This window comes from Oncorhynchus keta, chromosome 14 (genome assembly GCF_023373465.1).
Source record: "Oncorhynchus keta strain PuntledgeMale-10-30-2019 chromosome 14, Oket_V2, whole genome shotgun sequence".
Lineage (NCBI taxonomy): Eukaryota > Metazoa > Chordata > Actinopteri > Salmoniformes > Salmonidae > Oncorhynchus > Oncorhynchus keta.
Window position 1 is genome coordinate 52,419,983 of NC_068434.1, and position 18,363 is coordinate 52,438,345.

At 40.0% G+C, this 18,363-nt stretch overlaps 1 protein-coding gene across 1 annotated transcript in view; it reads right to left on the minus strand.

Annotated features, from left to right (window-relative positions):
• Positions 1-18,363, minus strand: part of LOC118393615 (solute carrier family 12 member 2) — a 42,366-nt gene that overhangs the window by 10,055 nt on the left and 13,948 nt on the right. The window contains exons 7-15 of the mRNA XM_035786451.1: positions 18,163-18,271; positions 17,784-17,911; positions 15,645-15,729; positions 15,365-15,516; positions 13,991-14,098; positions 12,280-12,403; positions 12,002-12,103; positions 3,439-3,594; positions 3,092-3,191 (exon numbers count right to left, since the gene is read on the minus strand). Of these exons, the coding sequence (XP_035642344.1) occupies positions 3,092-3,191; positions 3,439-3,594; positions 12,002-12,103; positions 12,280-12,403; positions 13,991-14,098; positions 15,365-15,516; positions 15,645-15,729; positions 17,784-17,911; positions 18,163-18,271 (1,064 nt within the window). The remainder of the gene's footprint in view (positions 1-3,091; positions 3,192-3,438; positions 3,595-12,001; positions 12,104-12,279; positions 12,404-13,990; positions 14,099-15,364; positions 15,517-15,644; positions 15,730-17,783; positions 17,912-18,162; positions 18,272-18,363) is intronic.

The following is an 18,363-nucleotide window of genomic DNA, read 5'->3' on the forward strand; positions in this document are numbered from 1 at the left end:
CAGGGTAGGGGTAGCCAGGTGGAAAGCATGGCCAGCCGTAGCTTATTGAAATTCTCGATTATCGTAGATTTATCAGCGGTGACAGTGTTTCCTAGCCTCAGTGCTGTGGGCAGCTGGGAGGAGGTGCTCTTATTCTCCATGGACTTTACAGTGTTCCAAAACTTTTGGGGATTAGTGCTACAGGATGCAAATTTTTGTTTGAAAAAGCTAGCCTTTGTTTTCCTGACTGTGTATATTAGTTCCTGACTTCCCTGAAAAGTTGCATATCGCGGGGGCTAATTGATGCTGATGCAGTACGCCACAGGATGTTTTTTGAATGTGACATGCTTATTTAAGCTGGTCAGGAAAGCACTTTTAAAGAACAACCAGGCATCCTCTACAGATGGGATGAGGTCAATATCCGGATCAGGTTGATTAGAAAGGCCTGATAGCTGAAATGTTTTAGGGAGGGTTTGACAGTGATGAGGGGTGGTCGTTTGACCACGGACCCATTTCGGACGCAGGCTATGTGTCACGTTCTGACCTTTATTTCCTTTGTTTTGTCATTATTTAGTATGGTCAGGGTGTGAGTTGGGGTGGGCAGTCTATGTTTGTTTTTCTATGATTTGTGTATTTCTATGTTTCGGCCTAGTATGGTTCTCAATCAGAGGCAGGTGTCATTACTTGTCTCTGATTGAGAATCATACTTAGGTAGCCTGGGTTTCACTGTGTGTTTGTGGGTGATTGTTCCTGTCTCTGTGTTTGCACCAGATAGGGCTGTTTTGGGTTTTCACGTTTCTTGTTTTGTTAGTTTGTTCATGTGTAGAGTCTTTATTAAAGAACCATGAATAGAAACCACGCTGCATTTTGGTCCGCCTCTCCTTCAAGTCAAGAAAACCGTTACACTATGGGGCAGTGATCGCTGAGATCCTGGTTGAAGACAGCAGAGGTGTATTTAGAGGGCAAGTTGGTCAGGATGATAACTATGAGGGTGCCTATGTTTACAGATTTAGTGAGGCTGCCTGTAAGTTACAGTGTAATAGACGATGCGAGATAGCTAACGTTAATGTTTACGGTGTCTTTAAAATTCGACATAAGTCATGTGGCGATGATATCTAATTAACATTGTATTTAACATAGTTTTGCTATCTGTGCCAGGCTATAAATGAGACAGATGACGTAACATCATGCACATATCTTTTCATACTCAATTGCTTTCATTCAGTAGGCCATTGCAAAACAATTATCAGTGGGTCATGTGTAGAAAAGGTGACATAGTGTTGATCACAATGTCATTGTATTATCCTCAATTTCTCAACTGTAGGCTAGCTAACGACTAACGTTAGATGGATATACGGATATTCTTTGAGAGATGCAGTGCCAGCAGCTCTGTCGAAGGCCAATCCGGTGAGAAATGAAGATTTTACCAGTTCAAACAAACAAATCCAAACTGAAACTGATCATCACATATTAAGCCTTGAGTTATTGTAAATATGAGTTTAGTAACGATACATGTCAAAACACAGCAGACAAGAATGAGGGAAAGAAGCTGGAGGCTGACAGGGCTGAGAGGTTAGTGATAAAAAAAGCATGTAGATATTAAGCTTTCAGTTAAATTTGTACAGAATATGACAGCATATGTTTTACTTTTGTTAGGCATAAATACATTTTATTCATGATATCTTAAAGGGTCATGCAGAAAGAGAGGCTTCTGTGCCATGCAGAGATCAACATGCGAGCTGTATAAGTGAGAGTAAGCCCAGACCCCCCTAAAAGAGGCTTAGCCCCCTATCCATGAATCTCTAGTGACTTCCCTGCTGAGAGATATAAGAAGATCTGGAAACATGATATATACATATATTTTTTACATGTATTTAACCCCTTATTTTTAGCACTAAACAGTCTCCTAATACATGTACTTCCATTCATTTTTTAAAACTGGTACCGGGGTACCTTCAGATGAGTCTTGTGAGGCCTGTAGGCATCCTAGAGCAAAACAACCGACATGTACTTGTCCGTGAGATTCTGACCTTTGCACATATTAGTGTGTAGCCCAAACTGTTCGGACACTACAGACAGAAGTTTGCAGATCGTCTGTACTGACTTCAGACGAGTCCCAAGATGCTTGTGGGTGTCGTAGAGCAAAACAAAGAACACCATCGTGTTTGTGAGAAATTTGTGAGAAGACCGATTTTTGGGATGTCTCAAGGTCTGACAACACCACTCTAGCTGTGTCACCTTTCACCGCAGATGCAGAAGTGCGACAAATGCAACAAAAACTTTTTATGGTGACTTTTTTTTACGATACTAATTAGATTTCTGCAGGGCGAAAATATTATCTCTAGCTTTCTTTTTACTGTCTTGAAAATCGGTCTCGTTGGAGGCCAAAAAGCACTACACTCCCAACAAGCCACGCCCCCAATACTTCTAATAGGTTGCCACCGCTACAATATATTTAGTCAGAATGCATTTGTATTGTACATGACACATCCTAATTTAAAGGACTACAAAAATTCTACACGTTAAATGTTAATTTTCTTTTGTGAATCTTGCATTCAATTGCACACAACAAGCTTCCACTCCCCCGTCACAATGGGATTCATGTCTGATTTAACTCATAATTACCAGTTGTGTAGGGCCATTCAGGTGTATTTTTCCCAAATGTGGTAAATTAGTTACCGCTTGGTTATGCACGCACCATAACACCTCTAACCGTCCACTGTATAATACCACTCATTGGAAGCACAATACCAACATATACACTTTCACATATATTGTGGAACATTGTACAATGTATAGTTTTTGTTTAAATTGATAAAGACTGAAATAAAAGAGTAATTTAAGATAATGGTAAAGAGTAATTTAAGATCCCGAATTTGCATTTTAGATGATAATGAATGGACAGGGTGACCTGATCCTAGATCAGTACTCTTGCTCTGAGACACTTGGTATAAATGGGCCCTGATGTTGAACATTGAATGTTGTTGCTGAAGTACACAACGTCAAGGTGCAGGGTTCATTCCATAGTACGTGGGTATTTTTTTAGTAGTGTGCAGTATGATGTGTAACAGTTACGCTGATGCTCCTCTAAAAGGACCTGCTGCTGTGCTACCTGAAGTTTTTGACGTGGTCCTCTACACCAGTGAGAAGGAGGCAGTGTGTCAGGGCATGGTTATAGATCAAGGCTTGAGTGGAGGAGCCCCAGTTAACATCTGTGTGGGAATAAAATAAAAAATGAAAAAAGAATGAAGAAAAAATAAAACAATAGATTAGAGACGAATATTGAACAGAAGTGTAACAACAGCCGACATCAACACTAGAATATAGTGAAAATACATGTAGTATTATAATATGTGTGTATGATAAAGACACAGTGTTCTTACAGCAAAGAGAAAATATTGGCCATAATTTTCTGTCCCAGATTACATACAAATACTATGTGAGAAGAGGACCATTTACCTGGTTTCTTATAGCTGACATATACATAGAGAGCCAAGACAATGATATTGGTCATAAGGGCGGCCCACCAGTTTACAACAAACATGACAGCACAACAAAGCACGGCTCCAGCCAGCGAGACCCACTTATTGAAATATTTGAAGCTTGGCCGCCATCCTATTTAGAAGGGAGAGAGTACAGTAGAACAGAACATTAACAATGAATTCATATTGACAAAACACAGACTGGGAATATATATGTAGTGACATAAGTGTGTAAAAAGTTAGAACGCCATTTAACCCTTTACACTCGCGGGAATTGGCCTATAGGGACAGGTCTGAATTGAAATGTTTCTTTCAGAATAGAAATATAAAAGCATTTGCATAACCATGGTAGCCATTGAAAGGGAAAAGTTTGGAGATAATGGGAAAATTATTAGACCAAAAGGTGGAGACAATTCACCTGACACAATGATGAATCCAAACATTACACTGTTGAATTTATGTGCATTTTACATTTATTGTACTTTTCACCGCGTTTGTTGACAGCGAAATCTGAAAATAATCTGGATACATGATAAGAATATTCCTGGAAAGACAAAAAATTACAAAGGTTTGAGTGAGAGGACTAACTAGTGTCGCCAAGTGGCCAAACACCTCTCCAAAGTGTGCACAGTTCCTAAGTCCTTTTAATGCACTTTTATGACTCAAAGAAGAGTCTTCAACTATAAGGTGCCTTTTGAACACTCCTAGCTGTGCCGTTGAGTATATAGAGCAAGCACGCTTGTAGTTTTTTTGTTTGGAACACAACCCGGCATCCCCACCATCACACAATTACTGTTGTTGTTTACACAATCCAAAAACTGGCCATTATAAATCGCAATCTGGGTCAGTTGGGAATCATTTGAAAGCTTGTTCTATTGCCAACATGCCTAGCTAAGTTATAAAATACGATATTACAGTGTTAAGCTTACACAAAGCAATTCAGGGAAACAGATAATAATTTTGGTGCGCATAGAAAAGAGTCATGATTGCATTCAGGTGTGTGTGCCGTGGCGAACTTGAGTTTTATGATATGGAAATGTGAAGCGCACATTTGGACTCAAGGGTGTTTAGCAAAATACATAGTCCACTTAATTTGCCGCATTTCCCTCACTCAGACAACAAAAACATTTTTTAAAGTTGCCCAATTAGCGGGAGAGATGGGGGAAACTTCTTGTCGCACTAGGTGCTCAAATTCAGAAGGGCTATCAGTCAAAACCCATCCAGTGCTGGGAAGAGAAAAGCCAGCCCACTGGGCACACCACATAATTTCAACGTGGATATAATTGGGTAATATTTGGTTGAGATGTTGATGTTGATATGATTACAACCTACAGTTCAAGTCAGAAGTTTACATACACTTAGGTTGGAGTCATTATAACTTGTTTTTTAACCACTCCACAAAGGTCTTGTTAACAAACTATAGATTGTATCACACTGTATCACAATTCCAGTGGGTCAGAAGTATACATACACTAAGTTGACTGTGCCTTTAAACAGCTTGGAAAATTCAAGAAAATTATGTCATGGCTTTAGAAGCTTCTGATAGGCTAATTGACTTAATTTGAATCAAATGGAGGTGTACCTGTGGATGTATTTTAAGGCCTACCTTCAAACTCAGTGACTCTTTGCTTGACATCATGAGAAAATCAAAAGAAATCTACAAAAAATTGTAGACCTCCACAAATCTGGTTCAACCTTGGGAGCAATTTTCAAATGCCTGAAGGTACCACGTTCATCTGTACAAACAATAGCACGCAAGTATAAACACCATGGGACCATGCAGCAGTCATACCGCTCAGGAAGGAGACGCGTTCTGTCTTCTAGAGATGAACGTACTTTGGTGCGAAAACTGCAAATCAATCTCAGAACAACAGCAGAGTGAAGATGCTGGAGGAAACAGGTACAAAAGTATCTATATCCACAGTAAAATGAGTCCTATATCGATATAACCTGAAAGGCTGCTCAGCAACCACTGCTCCAAAACCGCCATAAAAAAGCCAGACTATGGTTTGCAACTGTACATGGGGACAAAGATCGTACTTTTTGGAGAAATGTCCTCTGGTCTGATGAAACAAAAATAGAACTGTTTGGCCAGAATGACCATCGTTATGTTTGGAGGAAAAAGAGGGATGCTTGCAAGCCGAAGAACACCATCCCCAACTGTGAAGCACGGGGGTGCCAGCATCATGTTGTGGGAGTGCTTTGCTACAGGAGGGACTGGTGCACTTCACAAAATAGATGGCTTCATGAGGCAGGTAAATTATGTGGATATAGTGAAACAACATCTCAAGACATCAGTCAGGAAGTTAAAGCTTGATCACAAATGGGTCTTCCAAATGGACCAAGACCCCAAGCAAACTTCCAAAGTTATGGCTTAAGGACAACAAAGTCAAGTTGTTGGAGTGGTCATCACAAAGCCCTGACCTCATGCCTATAGAAGATTTGTTGGCAGAACTGAATAAAGTGTGTGCGACCACGGAGGCCTACAAACCTGACTCAGTTACACCAGCTTTATCAGGAGGAATAGGCCAAAATTCACCCAACTTATTGTGTGACGCTTGTGGAAGGCTACCTGAAACGTTTGACCTAAGTTAAACAATTTAAAGGTAATGCTACCAAATACTAATTGAGTGCATGTAAACTTCTGACCCACTGGGAATGTGATGAAATAAATAAAAGCTGAAATAAATCATTCTCTCTACTATTATTCTGACATTTCACATTCTTAAAATAAAGTGTTTATCCTACCTGACCTAAGACAGGGAATTTCTACTAGGATTAAATGTCAGGAATTGTGAAAAACTGAGTTTAAATATATTTGGCTATGGTGTATGTAAACGTCCAACTTCAACTGTAAGCCTAAAGGTCGAGACAATAAGTAGACACAGTGACAGAATAAATTCAACCACACCTCTGTTCATTGAAGTCCACAAAGCATATTACATGGAACAAACAGTTACATGACCTACAGAATGGTCAAGCAAGTTAATGTTTCCGACATTTTCGTACCACTTAACAACTATTGATTTAGAACCACGGAGAGTTACCGCAAGTCGCAAAGAAAACAGGAGCTGCCTCCACTATTCCAGCACCATCAACTTCAACATTATCAAATCACCTTTAGTGTAATACAGTGACAACTAAAAGATACCAAAAACGATTTAGTTCAGTCAAAGTAAGCAAAATATGATGTGGCTGTCCATGTATCTGATTTCTGTGCGTGTGTGCGTGCATGTTCGTACAAGTAGAAAAACCATGTTGACTCACCCTACTTGCAGAGAAATGCCAATGCCATCCTGCTCTCTTTCATGTTGACGCCATGGTCTATCACTCTATCATACAATACACACTTTTATTTTTTGTTGTCTTAGGCTACCAGGCTAAAATGCTTGCTCGCTAGCCTAACTTCCTTTCATGGACAACGTTAGTTAGTTATCATTAGCCTTCTACATCTAGCTACATATTGAACTCCCATTCTCTCCGGCCAGGGGCACAATGTATGAATTACTGGTTGGATCAGAATCGCTATTATAATCATTGGCCAGTATGGAGAATTAAGTAAAATTAAGTAAAATCAAGTCCAAATCCATATCTCCATCCATGGCTAATTTAGGAAAGGGACAATTTTAGCTAGCTTGCCACCGGAAGACAAAAACACGAGATGAAACAATTTAAGTTATTTCTGTCAATGACGCATGCTCTCAATGCGATTTGATAGGAGTGAGGCCAAGTCCAAACTGTCTTCCCGTAACACTTTATTTTGGTGCGCCAGGACCATTTACAGTTGAGCTCACTCAGTTTAGCTCAACGCTGATTGGCTATTCTTTAAATAAACAATTTGTCAAGGGAGGCCAATATGCTCACTGGATTCCCTTGCATTCAATGCTTCGGGCGGCAACAATGTCATACTGTTTTGGAATAGACAGCATCAGATAGATGGCCTACACATACAGAGACGAGAGGGGTTCTGTTGTTTTCTCCGGTGAGATACATTCAGTCACTTGCGAATTGAAGGAAAATTATGAAACACAGAGAGAGGAAAGCTAAATAATTGTATGTTTTTTTCATGGTCATTTTGGGGGGAGGCCTGGGTTCCCTTGGCATCCATGAATACATGCCACTCGTTATCACTGTGCTTTTAACCATCTAAAAGTACAACCAAATTCCAATGGAAAAACAATGTTAGATTTTTGGTTTAGTTGTCACCAAATGTCTATCACTGCGCTTTCAACCATATAAAAGCACAGCAAAGTTCAAATGGGAAGACAATGTCAGATATTTTGTTTATTTATAACCAAATCACCTGGATTGCAGTTGATGTGACATTAAAAGTACATGGTGCAAGGTCAATTCTGTTTGAGATTACTCACAGATTATTACAGCAATTGTGAAGATATCCACAAACCTGACACAACCTTTGCATGCTATCTTGAACATGCACACTGTATATGATTACATAAGAAGAAATGTATAGTTACAGTAACATCTAAACTTCAAAACACCAAGATGGAGCCCGCAGACATGGCAGCTCTGCTTCTAGCTCCTTAGCAACTTTGCAATATTTTGTTTCGTTTGTGTGTTATTTCTTACACTATTATCCCAGAACGTTTTTTGTGTTATTACATACAGCTGGAAATTGGTTTTGGATATCAGATCGTTGGTAACTCACCAGCACCACGACCAGGAATACGACATTCCCGAATTGGATCCTTTGTTCCAACCCCCCAGGGCAATTGGACATATCCTAGAGGCTCCTCCAAGAATCCACCGGCAGAGAAGAGGTATTCGGAGTAGCATTCTAGTCCGACTCAGGAGGCAGGCACACCATCCACCACTTCTGAGTATATTACTTGCTAATGTTCAGTCTCTAGACAATAAAGTAGACAAGCTCAGGGCGAAGATCTCATTCCAAAGAGACATCAGGGACTGTAACATACTCTGTTTCACAGAATCATGGCTCTCTCTGGATATACTGTCCCCATCCATACAGCCAGCTGGGTTCTCAGTACATCACGCAGACAGGAATAAAGAACTCTCTGGGAAGCATAAGAGCGGTGGCGTATGTTTCATGATTAACCACTCATGATGTGATTGAGATAACGTACAGAAACTCAAGTCATTTTGTTCACCCAACCTAGAATAACTCACAATCAAATGCCGACCGTATTACCTCCCAGGATAATTTTCTTGTTATAGTCACAGCTGTTTATATTCCCCCCCAAGCCGATACCATGACGGACCTCAAGGAACTACACTGGACTTTATGCAAACTGCAAACCACATATGCTGAGGCTACAGTTATTGTAGCTGGGGATTTTAACAAAGCACTTTTGAGAAAAACGCTACCGAAGTTCTATCAATACATTGACTGTAGTACTCGCGCTGGGAAAACACACGGCCACTGCTATTCTCTCTTCTGGGATGTCTACAAGACCCTCCTCCGCCCTCCCTTCGGCAAAACAGATCATGACTCCATTTTGCTCCTCCCTTCCTATAGGCAGAAACTCAAACAGGAAGTACCTGTGCTAAGATCTATTCAACGCTGGTCTGAGCAATTGGAATCCATGGTTCAAGATTGTTTTGATCAAGCAGACTGGGATATGTTCCGGTTATCCTCAGATGATAATATTGATGTATACACAGACACGGTGACTGAGTTCATCAGGAAGTGTATAGGGGATGTTGTTTCCACTGTGACTATTAGAACCTACCAAACCAGAAACCATAGATAGGTGGCAGCATTCACGCTAAACTGAAAGCATGAACCACCAAATTTAACCATGGCAAAGTGACTGGGAAAACAGTGTAGTTATTCCCTTCGTAAGGTAATCAAATAGGCAAAACGTCAGTACAGAGACAAAGTGGAGTCGCAATTCAACAGCTCAGACACATGTGGCATGGTCTATAGACAATCACGAATTACAAAGGGAAAACCAGCCACGTCGCAGACACCGATGTCTTGCTCCCAGACAAGCTAAACACCTTCTTCGCCGCTTTGAGGATAACACAGTGCCATCGACGTGGCCCTCTCCCAAGGACTGGGGGCTCTCCATCTCTGTGGCCGGCGTGAGTAAGTAATTTAAGCGTGTTAACTCTTGCAAGGCTGCCGGCCCAGGGGGCATCCCTAGCCGTGCTCTTAGAGCATTTGCAGATCACCCTGTAGCACTCACTTCTGTCATCATGAAGTGCTTTGAGAGGCTAGTTACAGATCATATCATCTCTACCTTATCTGACACCCTAGACCCACTTCAATTTGCTTACCGTCTCAATAGATCCACAGACAATGCAATCACCATTGCACTGCACACTGCACTATCCCACCTGTACTAGAGGAATACCTATTTAAGAATACTGTTCATTGACTATCTCAGCCTTCAACACAATAGTACCCTCCAAGCTCATCATCAAGCACAGTGTCCTGGGTCTGAACCCCGTCTTGTGCAACTGGGTCCTGGACTTCCTGACGGGCCGCCCCCCAGGTGGTGAAGGTAGGAAACAACCCTTCCACTTCATTGATCCTCAACACGTGGGCCCCACAAGAGTGCATACTCAGCCCCCTCCTGTACTCCCTGTTTACCTGTGACTGCTTGGCCACACACGCCCCCAACTCAATCATCAAGTTTGCAGACGACACAACCATAGTAGGCCTGATTACCAAAAATGATGAGACAGTCTACAGGGAGGAGGTGAGGGCCAGGAAAATAACCTCTCCCTCAACGTCAACAAAATGAAGGAGCTGATCGTAGACTTCAGGAAAAAGCAGAGGGAACATGCCCCTCTCCACATTGACGGGACCGCAGTGGAGAAGGTGGAAAGCTTCCAGTTCCTCGGCGTACACATTCACTGACGATCTGAAATGGGCCACCAACACAGACAGTGTGGTGAAGAAGGCGCAACAGCGCCTCTTCAGCCTCAAGAGGCTGAAGAAATTTGGCTTGGCCCCAAAGACCCTCAAATACTTTTACAGATGCACAATTGAGAGCATCCTGTCGGGGAGTATCACTGCCTGGTATGGAAACTGCACCGGCCACAACCGCAGGGCTCTCCAGAGGGGGGTGTGGTTGGATAGTTGCATCTGAGCCCCATCATTGGAGGCACACTGCCTTCCCTCCAGGACACCTGCAGCATCCGATGTAACAGGAAGGCCAAAAATATCATCAAGGACATCAACCACCCGAGCCACGGCCTGTTCATCCCGCTACAGTATCATCCAGAAAGCGAGGTCAGTAGAGGTGCATCAAAGCTGAGACCGAGAGACAGCTTCTATCTCAAGGCCATCAGACTGTTAAAAAGCCATCACTAGCCAGCTATCACCCAGGTAATCAACCCTGCACCTTAGAGGCTGCTGCCCTATATACATAGACATGGAATCACTGATCACTTTAATAATGGAACACTAGTCACTAATAATGTTTACATACTGCTTTACTCATTTCATATGTATATACTGTTTCTATTCTACTCTATTTTAGTCAATCCGACATTGCATTTTAGTGAATCCGACATTGCTCATCCTAATATTTATATATTTCTTAAATTCATTATTTTACTTTTATATTTGTGTGTATTGTTGTGAATTGTTAGATATACTGCACGGTTGGAGCTAGGAACACAAAGCATTTTGCTGCATCCACAGTAACATCTGCTAAATATGTGTATGTGACCAATACAATTTGATTTGATTTGAAAATGTGGCCATGAATGTCTTACTCATTTTAAGGTTGAATGCTACATTAGTTTCTAAGATAGCTTTGACTTTAGGCTATTTATTTACTGTATTACAAAGAAAATGTTGAATTGTGTTTGGTTGACAACACAACCAAGTATCAGCTTTTAAAGGAGCTGTTTCTACTGCTTGGATAGTTGCATCTGAGCCCCAATGACTCAGTGGCGACCCGTCATTCAGGGTAGAGCACCAACTGTTTGGACAGTGTCTGTTTTCAGTTTAGCAAACAATGTAAACTAAAAATATAGTTGACAACCAACCACAATTCAATATCACTAAATATCATTACAAGTTAAATAAACCAGAGCTTGAAACACATTGGTTAATTTGCTTTGTTAAACCTACCCTTTGGAATGACTTCAATAGCAACAGTGAATCTATTTGTTTGGAAGTGGAGATCTCTAAAAAAATATTCTCATGATAGTACATTGGTAATAATCAGTGACAAATATCATAGCAGGACTTGATTCAAACCCAGGATGGGAAACCAAAGGGTAACTATAGATACATTTTCCAGTAGGAGGTGCTACCCAGCCTATTGTTTTTTTTCTGATAGTGGATATAATATTGAAGATCTGACATTGTTTTAAATGTACAAATTCAACATATTTTACACAAGGTTTGTTTATGTTGAAATTGGGTTACCGTGATGATGTATAGCATGTTACTGTACAGCCGCTGCATTCCAATTTAGGATTTATCAGTCAGATCTGCCATTTTCAACCAGTATATGGCTACGAGTGTAAAGGGCAACGATTAATTTGAATAAAAAGTGAATATATCGGAGAGTACATATATCAAAACCAATCCTTACCTGGAGAGTTGGCCAGAGATGCATGGAACACAGAAAAATTTATCAAGGCATATGAGGCCAGAAAGAAGTTTGAAATGATGGGAGCAATGACATTCAGCTCAGCTAAGGGGAGAAATCACAAATAAAACTATAAATAGACTGATACATGAGTGACAGGGAAAGAATGAAGTGGATCTTTTCAAGCATTTTGTACACTGTAGTCATCTGTTTGTTGGCCAGTTTGGAAACTAGAATGACTTCATTACCCATAATGCTCAATAATGTACAAAATAACCTACCAATAAGAATGAAGGCCAGACCAATACAGAAGGTGAGGACGTAGCCCCGTAAAGGTTCATTGTTCTTTCCATATCCCTTAGCAAAGACATGGAGCCCTGGGTAGATGTTGTCCTTGCACAAAGCCTAAACAGCCACACAAATACATTGAGAAACCAAATCCAAGCATATAAAGCGGGAAAGGTCTAACATCCAATTAAATTGACTCGTTTTTGACATAATATTGGATATCTTAAATAATCTCTAAGGGGCAGTTTCCCGGACACAGATTAAGCCGCATACGTGTCTTTTTGTTGAGCAAAACTTTTTGTGGAATGTACTACGCTGCGTTCAGACCCCCGCACACTCAAAGTCGTTGAGATATATAGTTTCCTTGTCGGCCTATTTGGCGGGAAACTGTGAAGAGAGCTGTAGCCAATTGCCTGTTTCTGTTTCTGAGTCTTTTATTAAAGAATGTGAAACAATGTTGTGTTTCTTTGCTGCTTTTCATTAAATCATGTAGCTGTTCTTTAGGCTATGGGCAGAATATTATATTTTGTAGCATAGGCTACCGAATTTATGACAATAAACAGTTCATGTGAAAAAGGCCGATATTTGGTTGTTTCAATTGAAAAAAATACTCTTTGTCACATGACAATAGCAATAGCAACATTATGATTTTAGAGACACAAAGTAACAATAGCCTCTATGATTAAAGGGATCGGAGTCCATCTACTATTGGGCTCTCACCATCATCATCAATATTTACATCATTCAAATTCACCAAATCAGTTTGTTTACAAGCCCACTAGGCTACTCATTTGTTTTCATTAAAAGTCCTGAATGAATTGATAGGAAAATACCATTGGGTGTTTGCCTAGGCTATCTTACACTATTGCACACAATAGCCTCCAGTGTCCAATCCGACGCACAGAAACATATGAAAACATTAACTCATTACCTTGATGCTTTCTTTGTTACATCTTGTAGACCCTGCTGCAAATCAAGCAGATAATCAACATAACTGTTTTTGCATCGCATGCTATCTCACAACAGCTGTTTGTCACTTGACTGTCATTCAGAAAAATCCTGGATTAGCTGATGATGGTTGACAATAACACTAGGCCTAACCTAACAGCTGGACACCAAAAGCACATCTAACAAGTAGGTAAATTAGCCTACCCATAGCCTATTGAAGAACCAAGCAAGTTAGGTGACTTTCGGGTAAAAGCGTTCGATTTTGCAATTGCATACATCGTTTTGGATTTGTGTGCCCGTAAAAACTGTTTTCACGGCATGGTTTAAATTATCATTATGAACATTTGATAAAGTGGTGCTGCCATTATTAGCGCACCATCTCATAGACTAGGTTTCTTAGTGTATTCATGATTGATTCGAATGAAACTTTCAGAACATGCGCACTTTGCCTACTGGTCAATTATCTCACAGTCATCTGGACACTTTCCTATGTGCAGTGCAGGTCAGTTATATTTTTGTCTCCTTTTCATATCGAAAAAATGGTAGCTTATTGATTACAGAGCGACCAGCCAGCTGTCACATGTTTATTTATTTATTTTCTACAATATTCTGCCCATATGAAGAAATGTATATACAGTATATTCTCCATTGGCATGCTTTTAGGTCCAGGCCCAATCTGTGTCTGGGAAACCGGCCCTAAAAATGTACTCCTCGAAAATACTCGAAACATAACAAATACTGAAGGAGGGTTCTCACCTGGAAGACTTTTGGGGCACTGACGAGAGAGGCCAGGGCTGATGACAGCGTGGCAGAGAAAATACCAGCAGTGATCAGAGGTCCAAACCCAGACACCAAACTCATGACCTAGCCAACAACAAGCCTAGACGTTACTTCACTAGTTGGCACCTTCAATGATATCAGGCAACACACACATTCTCTCATGAACTGAGATTAAACTACAGCTATTGAAAAGATTGAAATGCAAAAACAAACGTCATGTTATAGAGGGTACCATAGGGGTGCTAAGCCATTAGTGGTAGTGGGGAGAAAGTCATGCAAAGTCATGGCAAAACACCTCAAGGTATAAGAGCATGTCAGAAAATACAAAAAGATTAGTGCTAACCATGACCAATTTGTAAAAGGCTTGCAGTGTGTATTCATAACAAAAAAACAACAACAGCAAGGTGTATTGTTCAACTCTATGTCTGCCGTGCAAACCAATCGACAAGTGCCTTTGTCAGTAATGCCATGTAAGTGCACTTGGCTTTGGTACTGGGTAACCCTGTACCACTTGCCTATGATATCAGTGTCACAAAGAGGGTGGGTGCCTACGCACAGTGGTTGCTGTCAATGGTCTCATTCAAGACCTAGAGAATGCCTTGTGACTCACAACACAAGCACTATTATCCCAGCTCCCATTGTTTACCACTAACTAACACTGCAAGCCCCTACATCTATTGTCAAAAATTCAAGCAGAAAGGAGAATAGCGTAGTGAGAGAAATGCAGCTTCTGAACTGCCGTGAGAGACAAAATAATTATTTGCAGCCCATTTTATCACTAAATTGCCCAACACTAACCCAAATCAAATTCTCAGCGCTCCACATCAAACAACTACCATGGTGTTAAAGGATCATATAAGGTTACCCTCTCTTTTATAAGGCTCTATGCCAGGTGACTATTTTAAAGAATAATTACTTTTGGGAAAAAAGCATATCTGAAAACATCCAAGCAGAGCATTGTGCTAGACTAGAGGTCAACTTTCAGCAGAGGTAGGAGACCTGCTTCTACCAGTAGTTTGAATGACAATCAGAATCGGGGTGGGGGTTATAATGCGTGAGACTATTTTAAAGGGGACGGTTCACCTAAATTACAAAATTACGTATTGGTTTTCTTCCTGACAGCGACCAGGTAAACAAAACCAAATCAGGATAGGTGTCTTACCTTGTCCATAAACTGCTTACACGGTAAGGAAACCAATATGCAGTGTTGTAGTTTGGGTGAACTATCCCTTTAAGTTGTAGGCTCTCTGGCTAATCTTTGTTACATCATGTGAGGTTAATAATTATTGGAGGTGTATGTTAATGTCAATGTTAAGAGAATCCTACACATCACCCCAGGCCCAGACATACTTGGAAATCGTTCATAAGTCCAAATTTGCAGCCTCCTTCCTTACAAATCGAGAAGTCATAACCAAGTGTGCAGGCAGCATCCGTGCAGTTCAAGTCACTGACACTGGAGGTATCATTGTGATCGCCAGTGGCGTCTCTAAGGATACAAGATCCTGTAAGAAAGGATGAGAATATTAACTTGAGTCTTCAATTAACGAATTGTGGAATTTTTATTCATTTTAAGCAGTGTACTCGTCTTGCTACTGTAACTTCATGTTCATTTTATAAAGAGAAAGATTACCAGTAGAAACAGTCACTGCCACATAAGTAATTCCAGTTATAAGGATGGCCAAAAGAGTGCCCTTTGGAATGGCTGACTGAGGATCCTGGGGGACAGAACAAAATATTTCTCAATGTTTTGTTGTGAATACATTAAAAACGCATGACAGTTTTTGCTCTATATTGAAAGTGCTCCATCTTGAAAACGTCACTGCTGACATGCACCCTTTCTAGGGATTATATTAACAGTGGACTAATGAACAAAATGCAAAAATTTAGTTTTCGAGTGTACAGTAGTATTCCTTTAAAGGCCCAGTGAATTCAAAAACTAGGATTCCCTGTGTTTCATATACATTATACATATACATTTCATACACACTATGGAGGTTGAAATAATACTGTGCAATTGTGAAAATAATGATAATGCCCTTTTAGTGTAAGAGCTGTTTGAAAAGACCGCCTGAAATGTTTGCCTGTTTTGGTGTGATGGAGTTTTGGCCTAACCTAGGGTTACAACAGTGGTGTAAAGTACCTAAGTAAAAATACTTTAAAGTACTACTTAAGTCGTTTTTTGGGGTAGCTGTACTTTTACTTCACTACATTTCTAAAGAAAATCATGTACTTTTTACTCCATACATTTTCTCTGACACCCAAAAGTACTTGTTACATTTTGAATTCTTAGCAGGATAGGACATTTTTTCAATTCACACACTTATCAAGAGAACCTCCCTGGAAATCTCTACTGCCTCTGATCTGGCGGACTCACTAAACACAAATGCTTAATTTGTAAAATATGTCTGAGTGTTGGAGTGTGCCCCTGGCTATCCGTAAATTTAAAAAACAAGAAAATGGTGCTTAATATAAATAATTTGAAATGATTTATACTTTTACTTTTGATACTTAAGTACATTTTACCCATTTTATTTATTTTTAATACTTAAGTATATTTAAAAACCAAGTACTTTAGACTTTTACTCAAGTAGTATTTTACTGGGCAACTTGCACTTTTACTTGAGTCATTTTCTATTAACGTATTTTACATTTACTCAAGTATGACAATTGGGTACTTTTTCCACCACTGGGTTGCAAAGCTACCGGTAATTTATCAATGTTACCAGAATCTTCAGTAATTTTGGTAATTAAGAGAAAATCGATGGCAATCTATTGTAACTTTGGTAATTTATACTGGAAAAACTTAAAACAAATGTATTCACATATAGTATTATTTTTTGTATAAATCTGTGTCCATATTGTCCATGAGTTTCTAGTAGATAGACCATTTGGTCCAATAGAAAATATTGGCCTAATTAATAAAAAAACATCTGAACAACAATTTTCAATTACTGTACCTCTGCAACTCATCCAACTATTTACTTTTCCCACAACTGCCACCAGTTTGACGCCAAAACATTGACAAGAAAAACATTGACATAGTAAAATAAATATAAAGGATATTAAATGCTGAAACCCAGGGTAGCCTAGTGGTTAGAGCGTTGGACTAGTAACTGGAAGGTTGCAAGTTCAAACCCCCGAGCTGACAAGGTACAAATCTGTCGTTCTGCCCCTGAACAGGCAGTTAACCCACTGTTCCTAGGCTGTCATTGAAAATAAGAATTTGTTCTTAACTGACTTGCCTGGTTAAATGCCTGGCCTGGTTAAGTAAAATAAAACATCAAACACCAATAGTATTCACTAAGTTGATGGTTTATATTTAGGATAACATTTTACAGCTTTGTCATTCTATTTTTAAATTATCTTATTTAATTATTTCATATATTTTACATGTGATAAGTACACAGAGAGAGCCAGAGATAATTGCAGACACGTGATAAGTTTAATAAAGGTTCAATTTCAAAAAATAATCTACCCAAAAGGGCCACTAGAAGTATTTTGATAGATTACATAAAAGCCTTGAAATATACCAAAATTCTGGTAAAGTTTCCAGTAAAATACCCTCCCTTTGCAACCCTACTCAGACCACTCACAGACAGTCTTTGCAAAATTCTTGGTTGAGAAATTGCTATCTGCTAAGAAGCTTTTTTTGTTTATTTTTTTACCGTTTTAACACAATCACAGTAAAGTATTTCATTGTTACTGGGAAAGGATTTGATATTGATATAAAACGGCTGCATTGGACCTTTGAGAGAGGCCAAGGTCTTACTGTAAGGTCTCCTGAGATGTTGGCACCTGCCAGAATGCCTGTTGCAGCCGGAAAGAAAATGGCAAACATGGAAAAGAATGTCTCGCCGTCTCGGAAATCCGGTCCCATGTTCTCCATCATGATAGCCGCTTCGGATGAAAAAGAACACAACGTGAGAATTTCATCTTGATTCAATGGGGGCAGTCGTAAGCCATTAAATATAATGCTAGCCTGTGTGCCAGTCTGTTTCTGCACTCTTGCCAACTCCTTATGGAATTACAATTAGGTAGGCAAAAGCACAAACACATCTGAGATTAGATTAATGTAATGCATGCTCAACAGAAGGAGAATTACAATTTGGGATATGGAAATGAGTGCATTGTTGAACTATCAGACAAACCTTTGTAGCCAAAGAAGCCTTTGGGCTCTTTTGACTCCATGGTGATGACGGTTCCGATGAAATAGTTGAAGATGGCAGCCAAAAGAATGACCAACAACACAATCTGGGCCTGGAAGGGAATGTTGGGTCAGGAGTGGTCCATAAAGTCACTACGGCAAGAGTCTAAAGTAAAGCAAGGTTTCCTTGTGTTACTATGTGTGA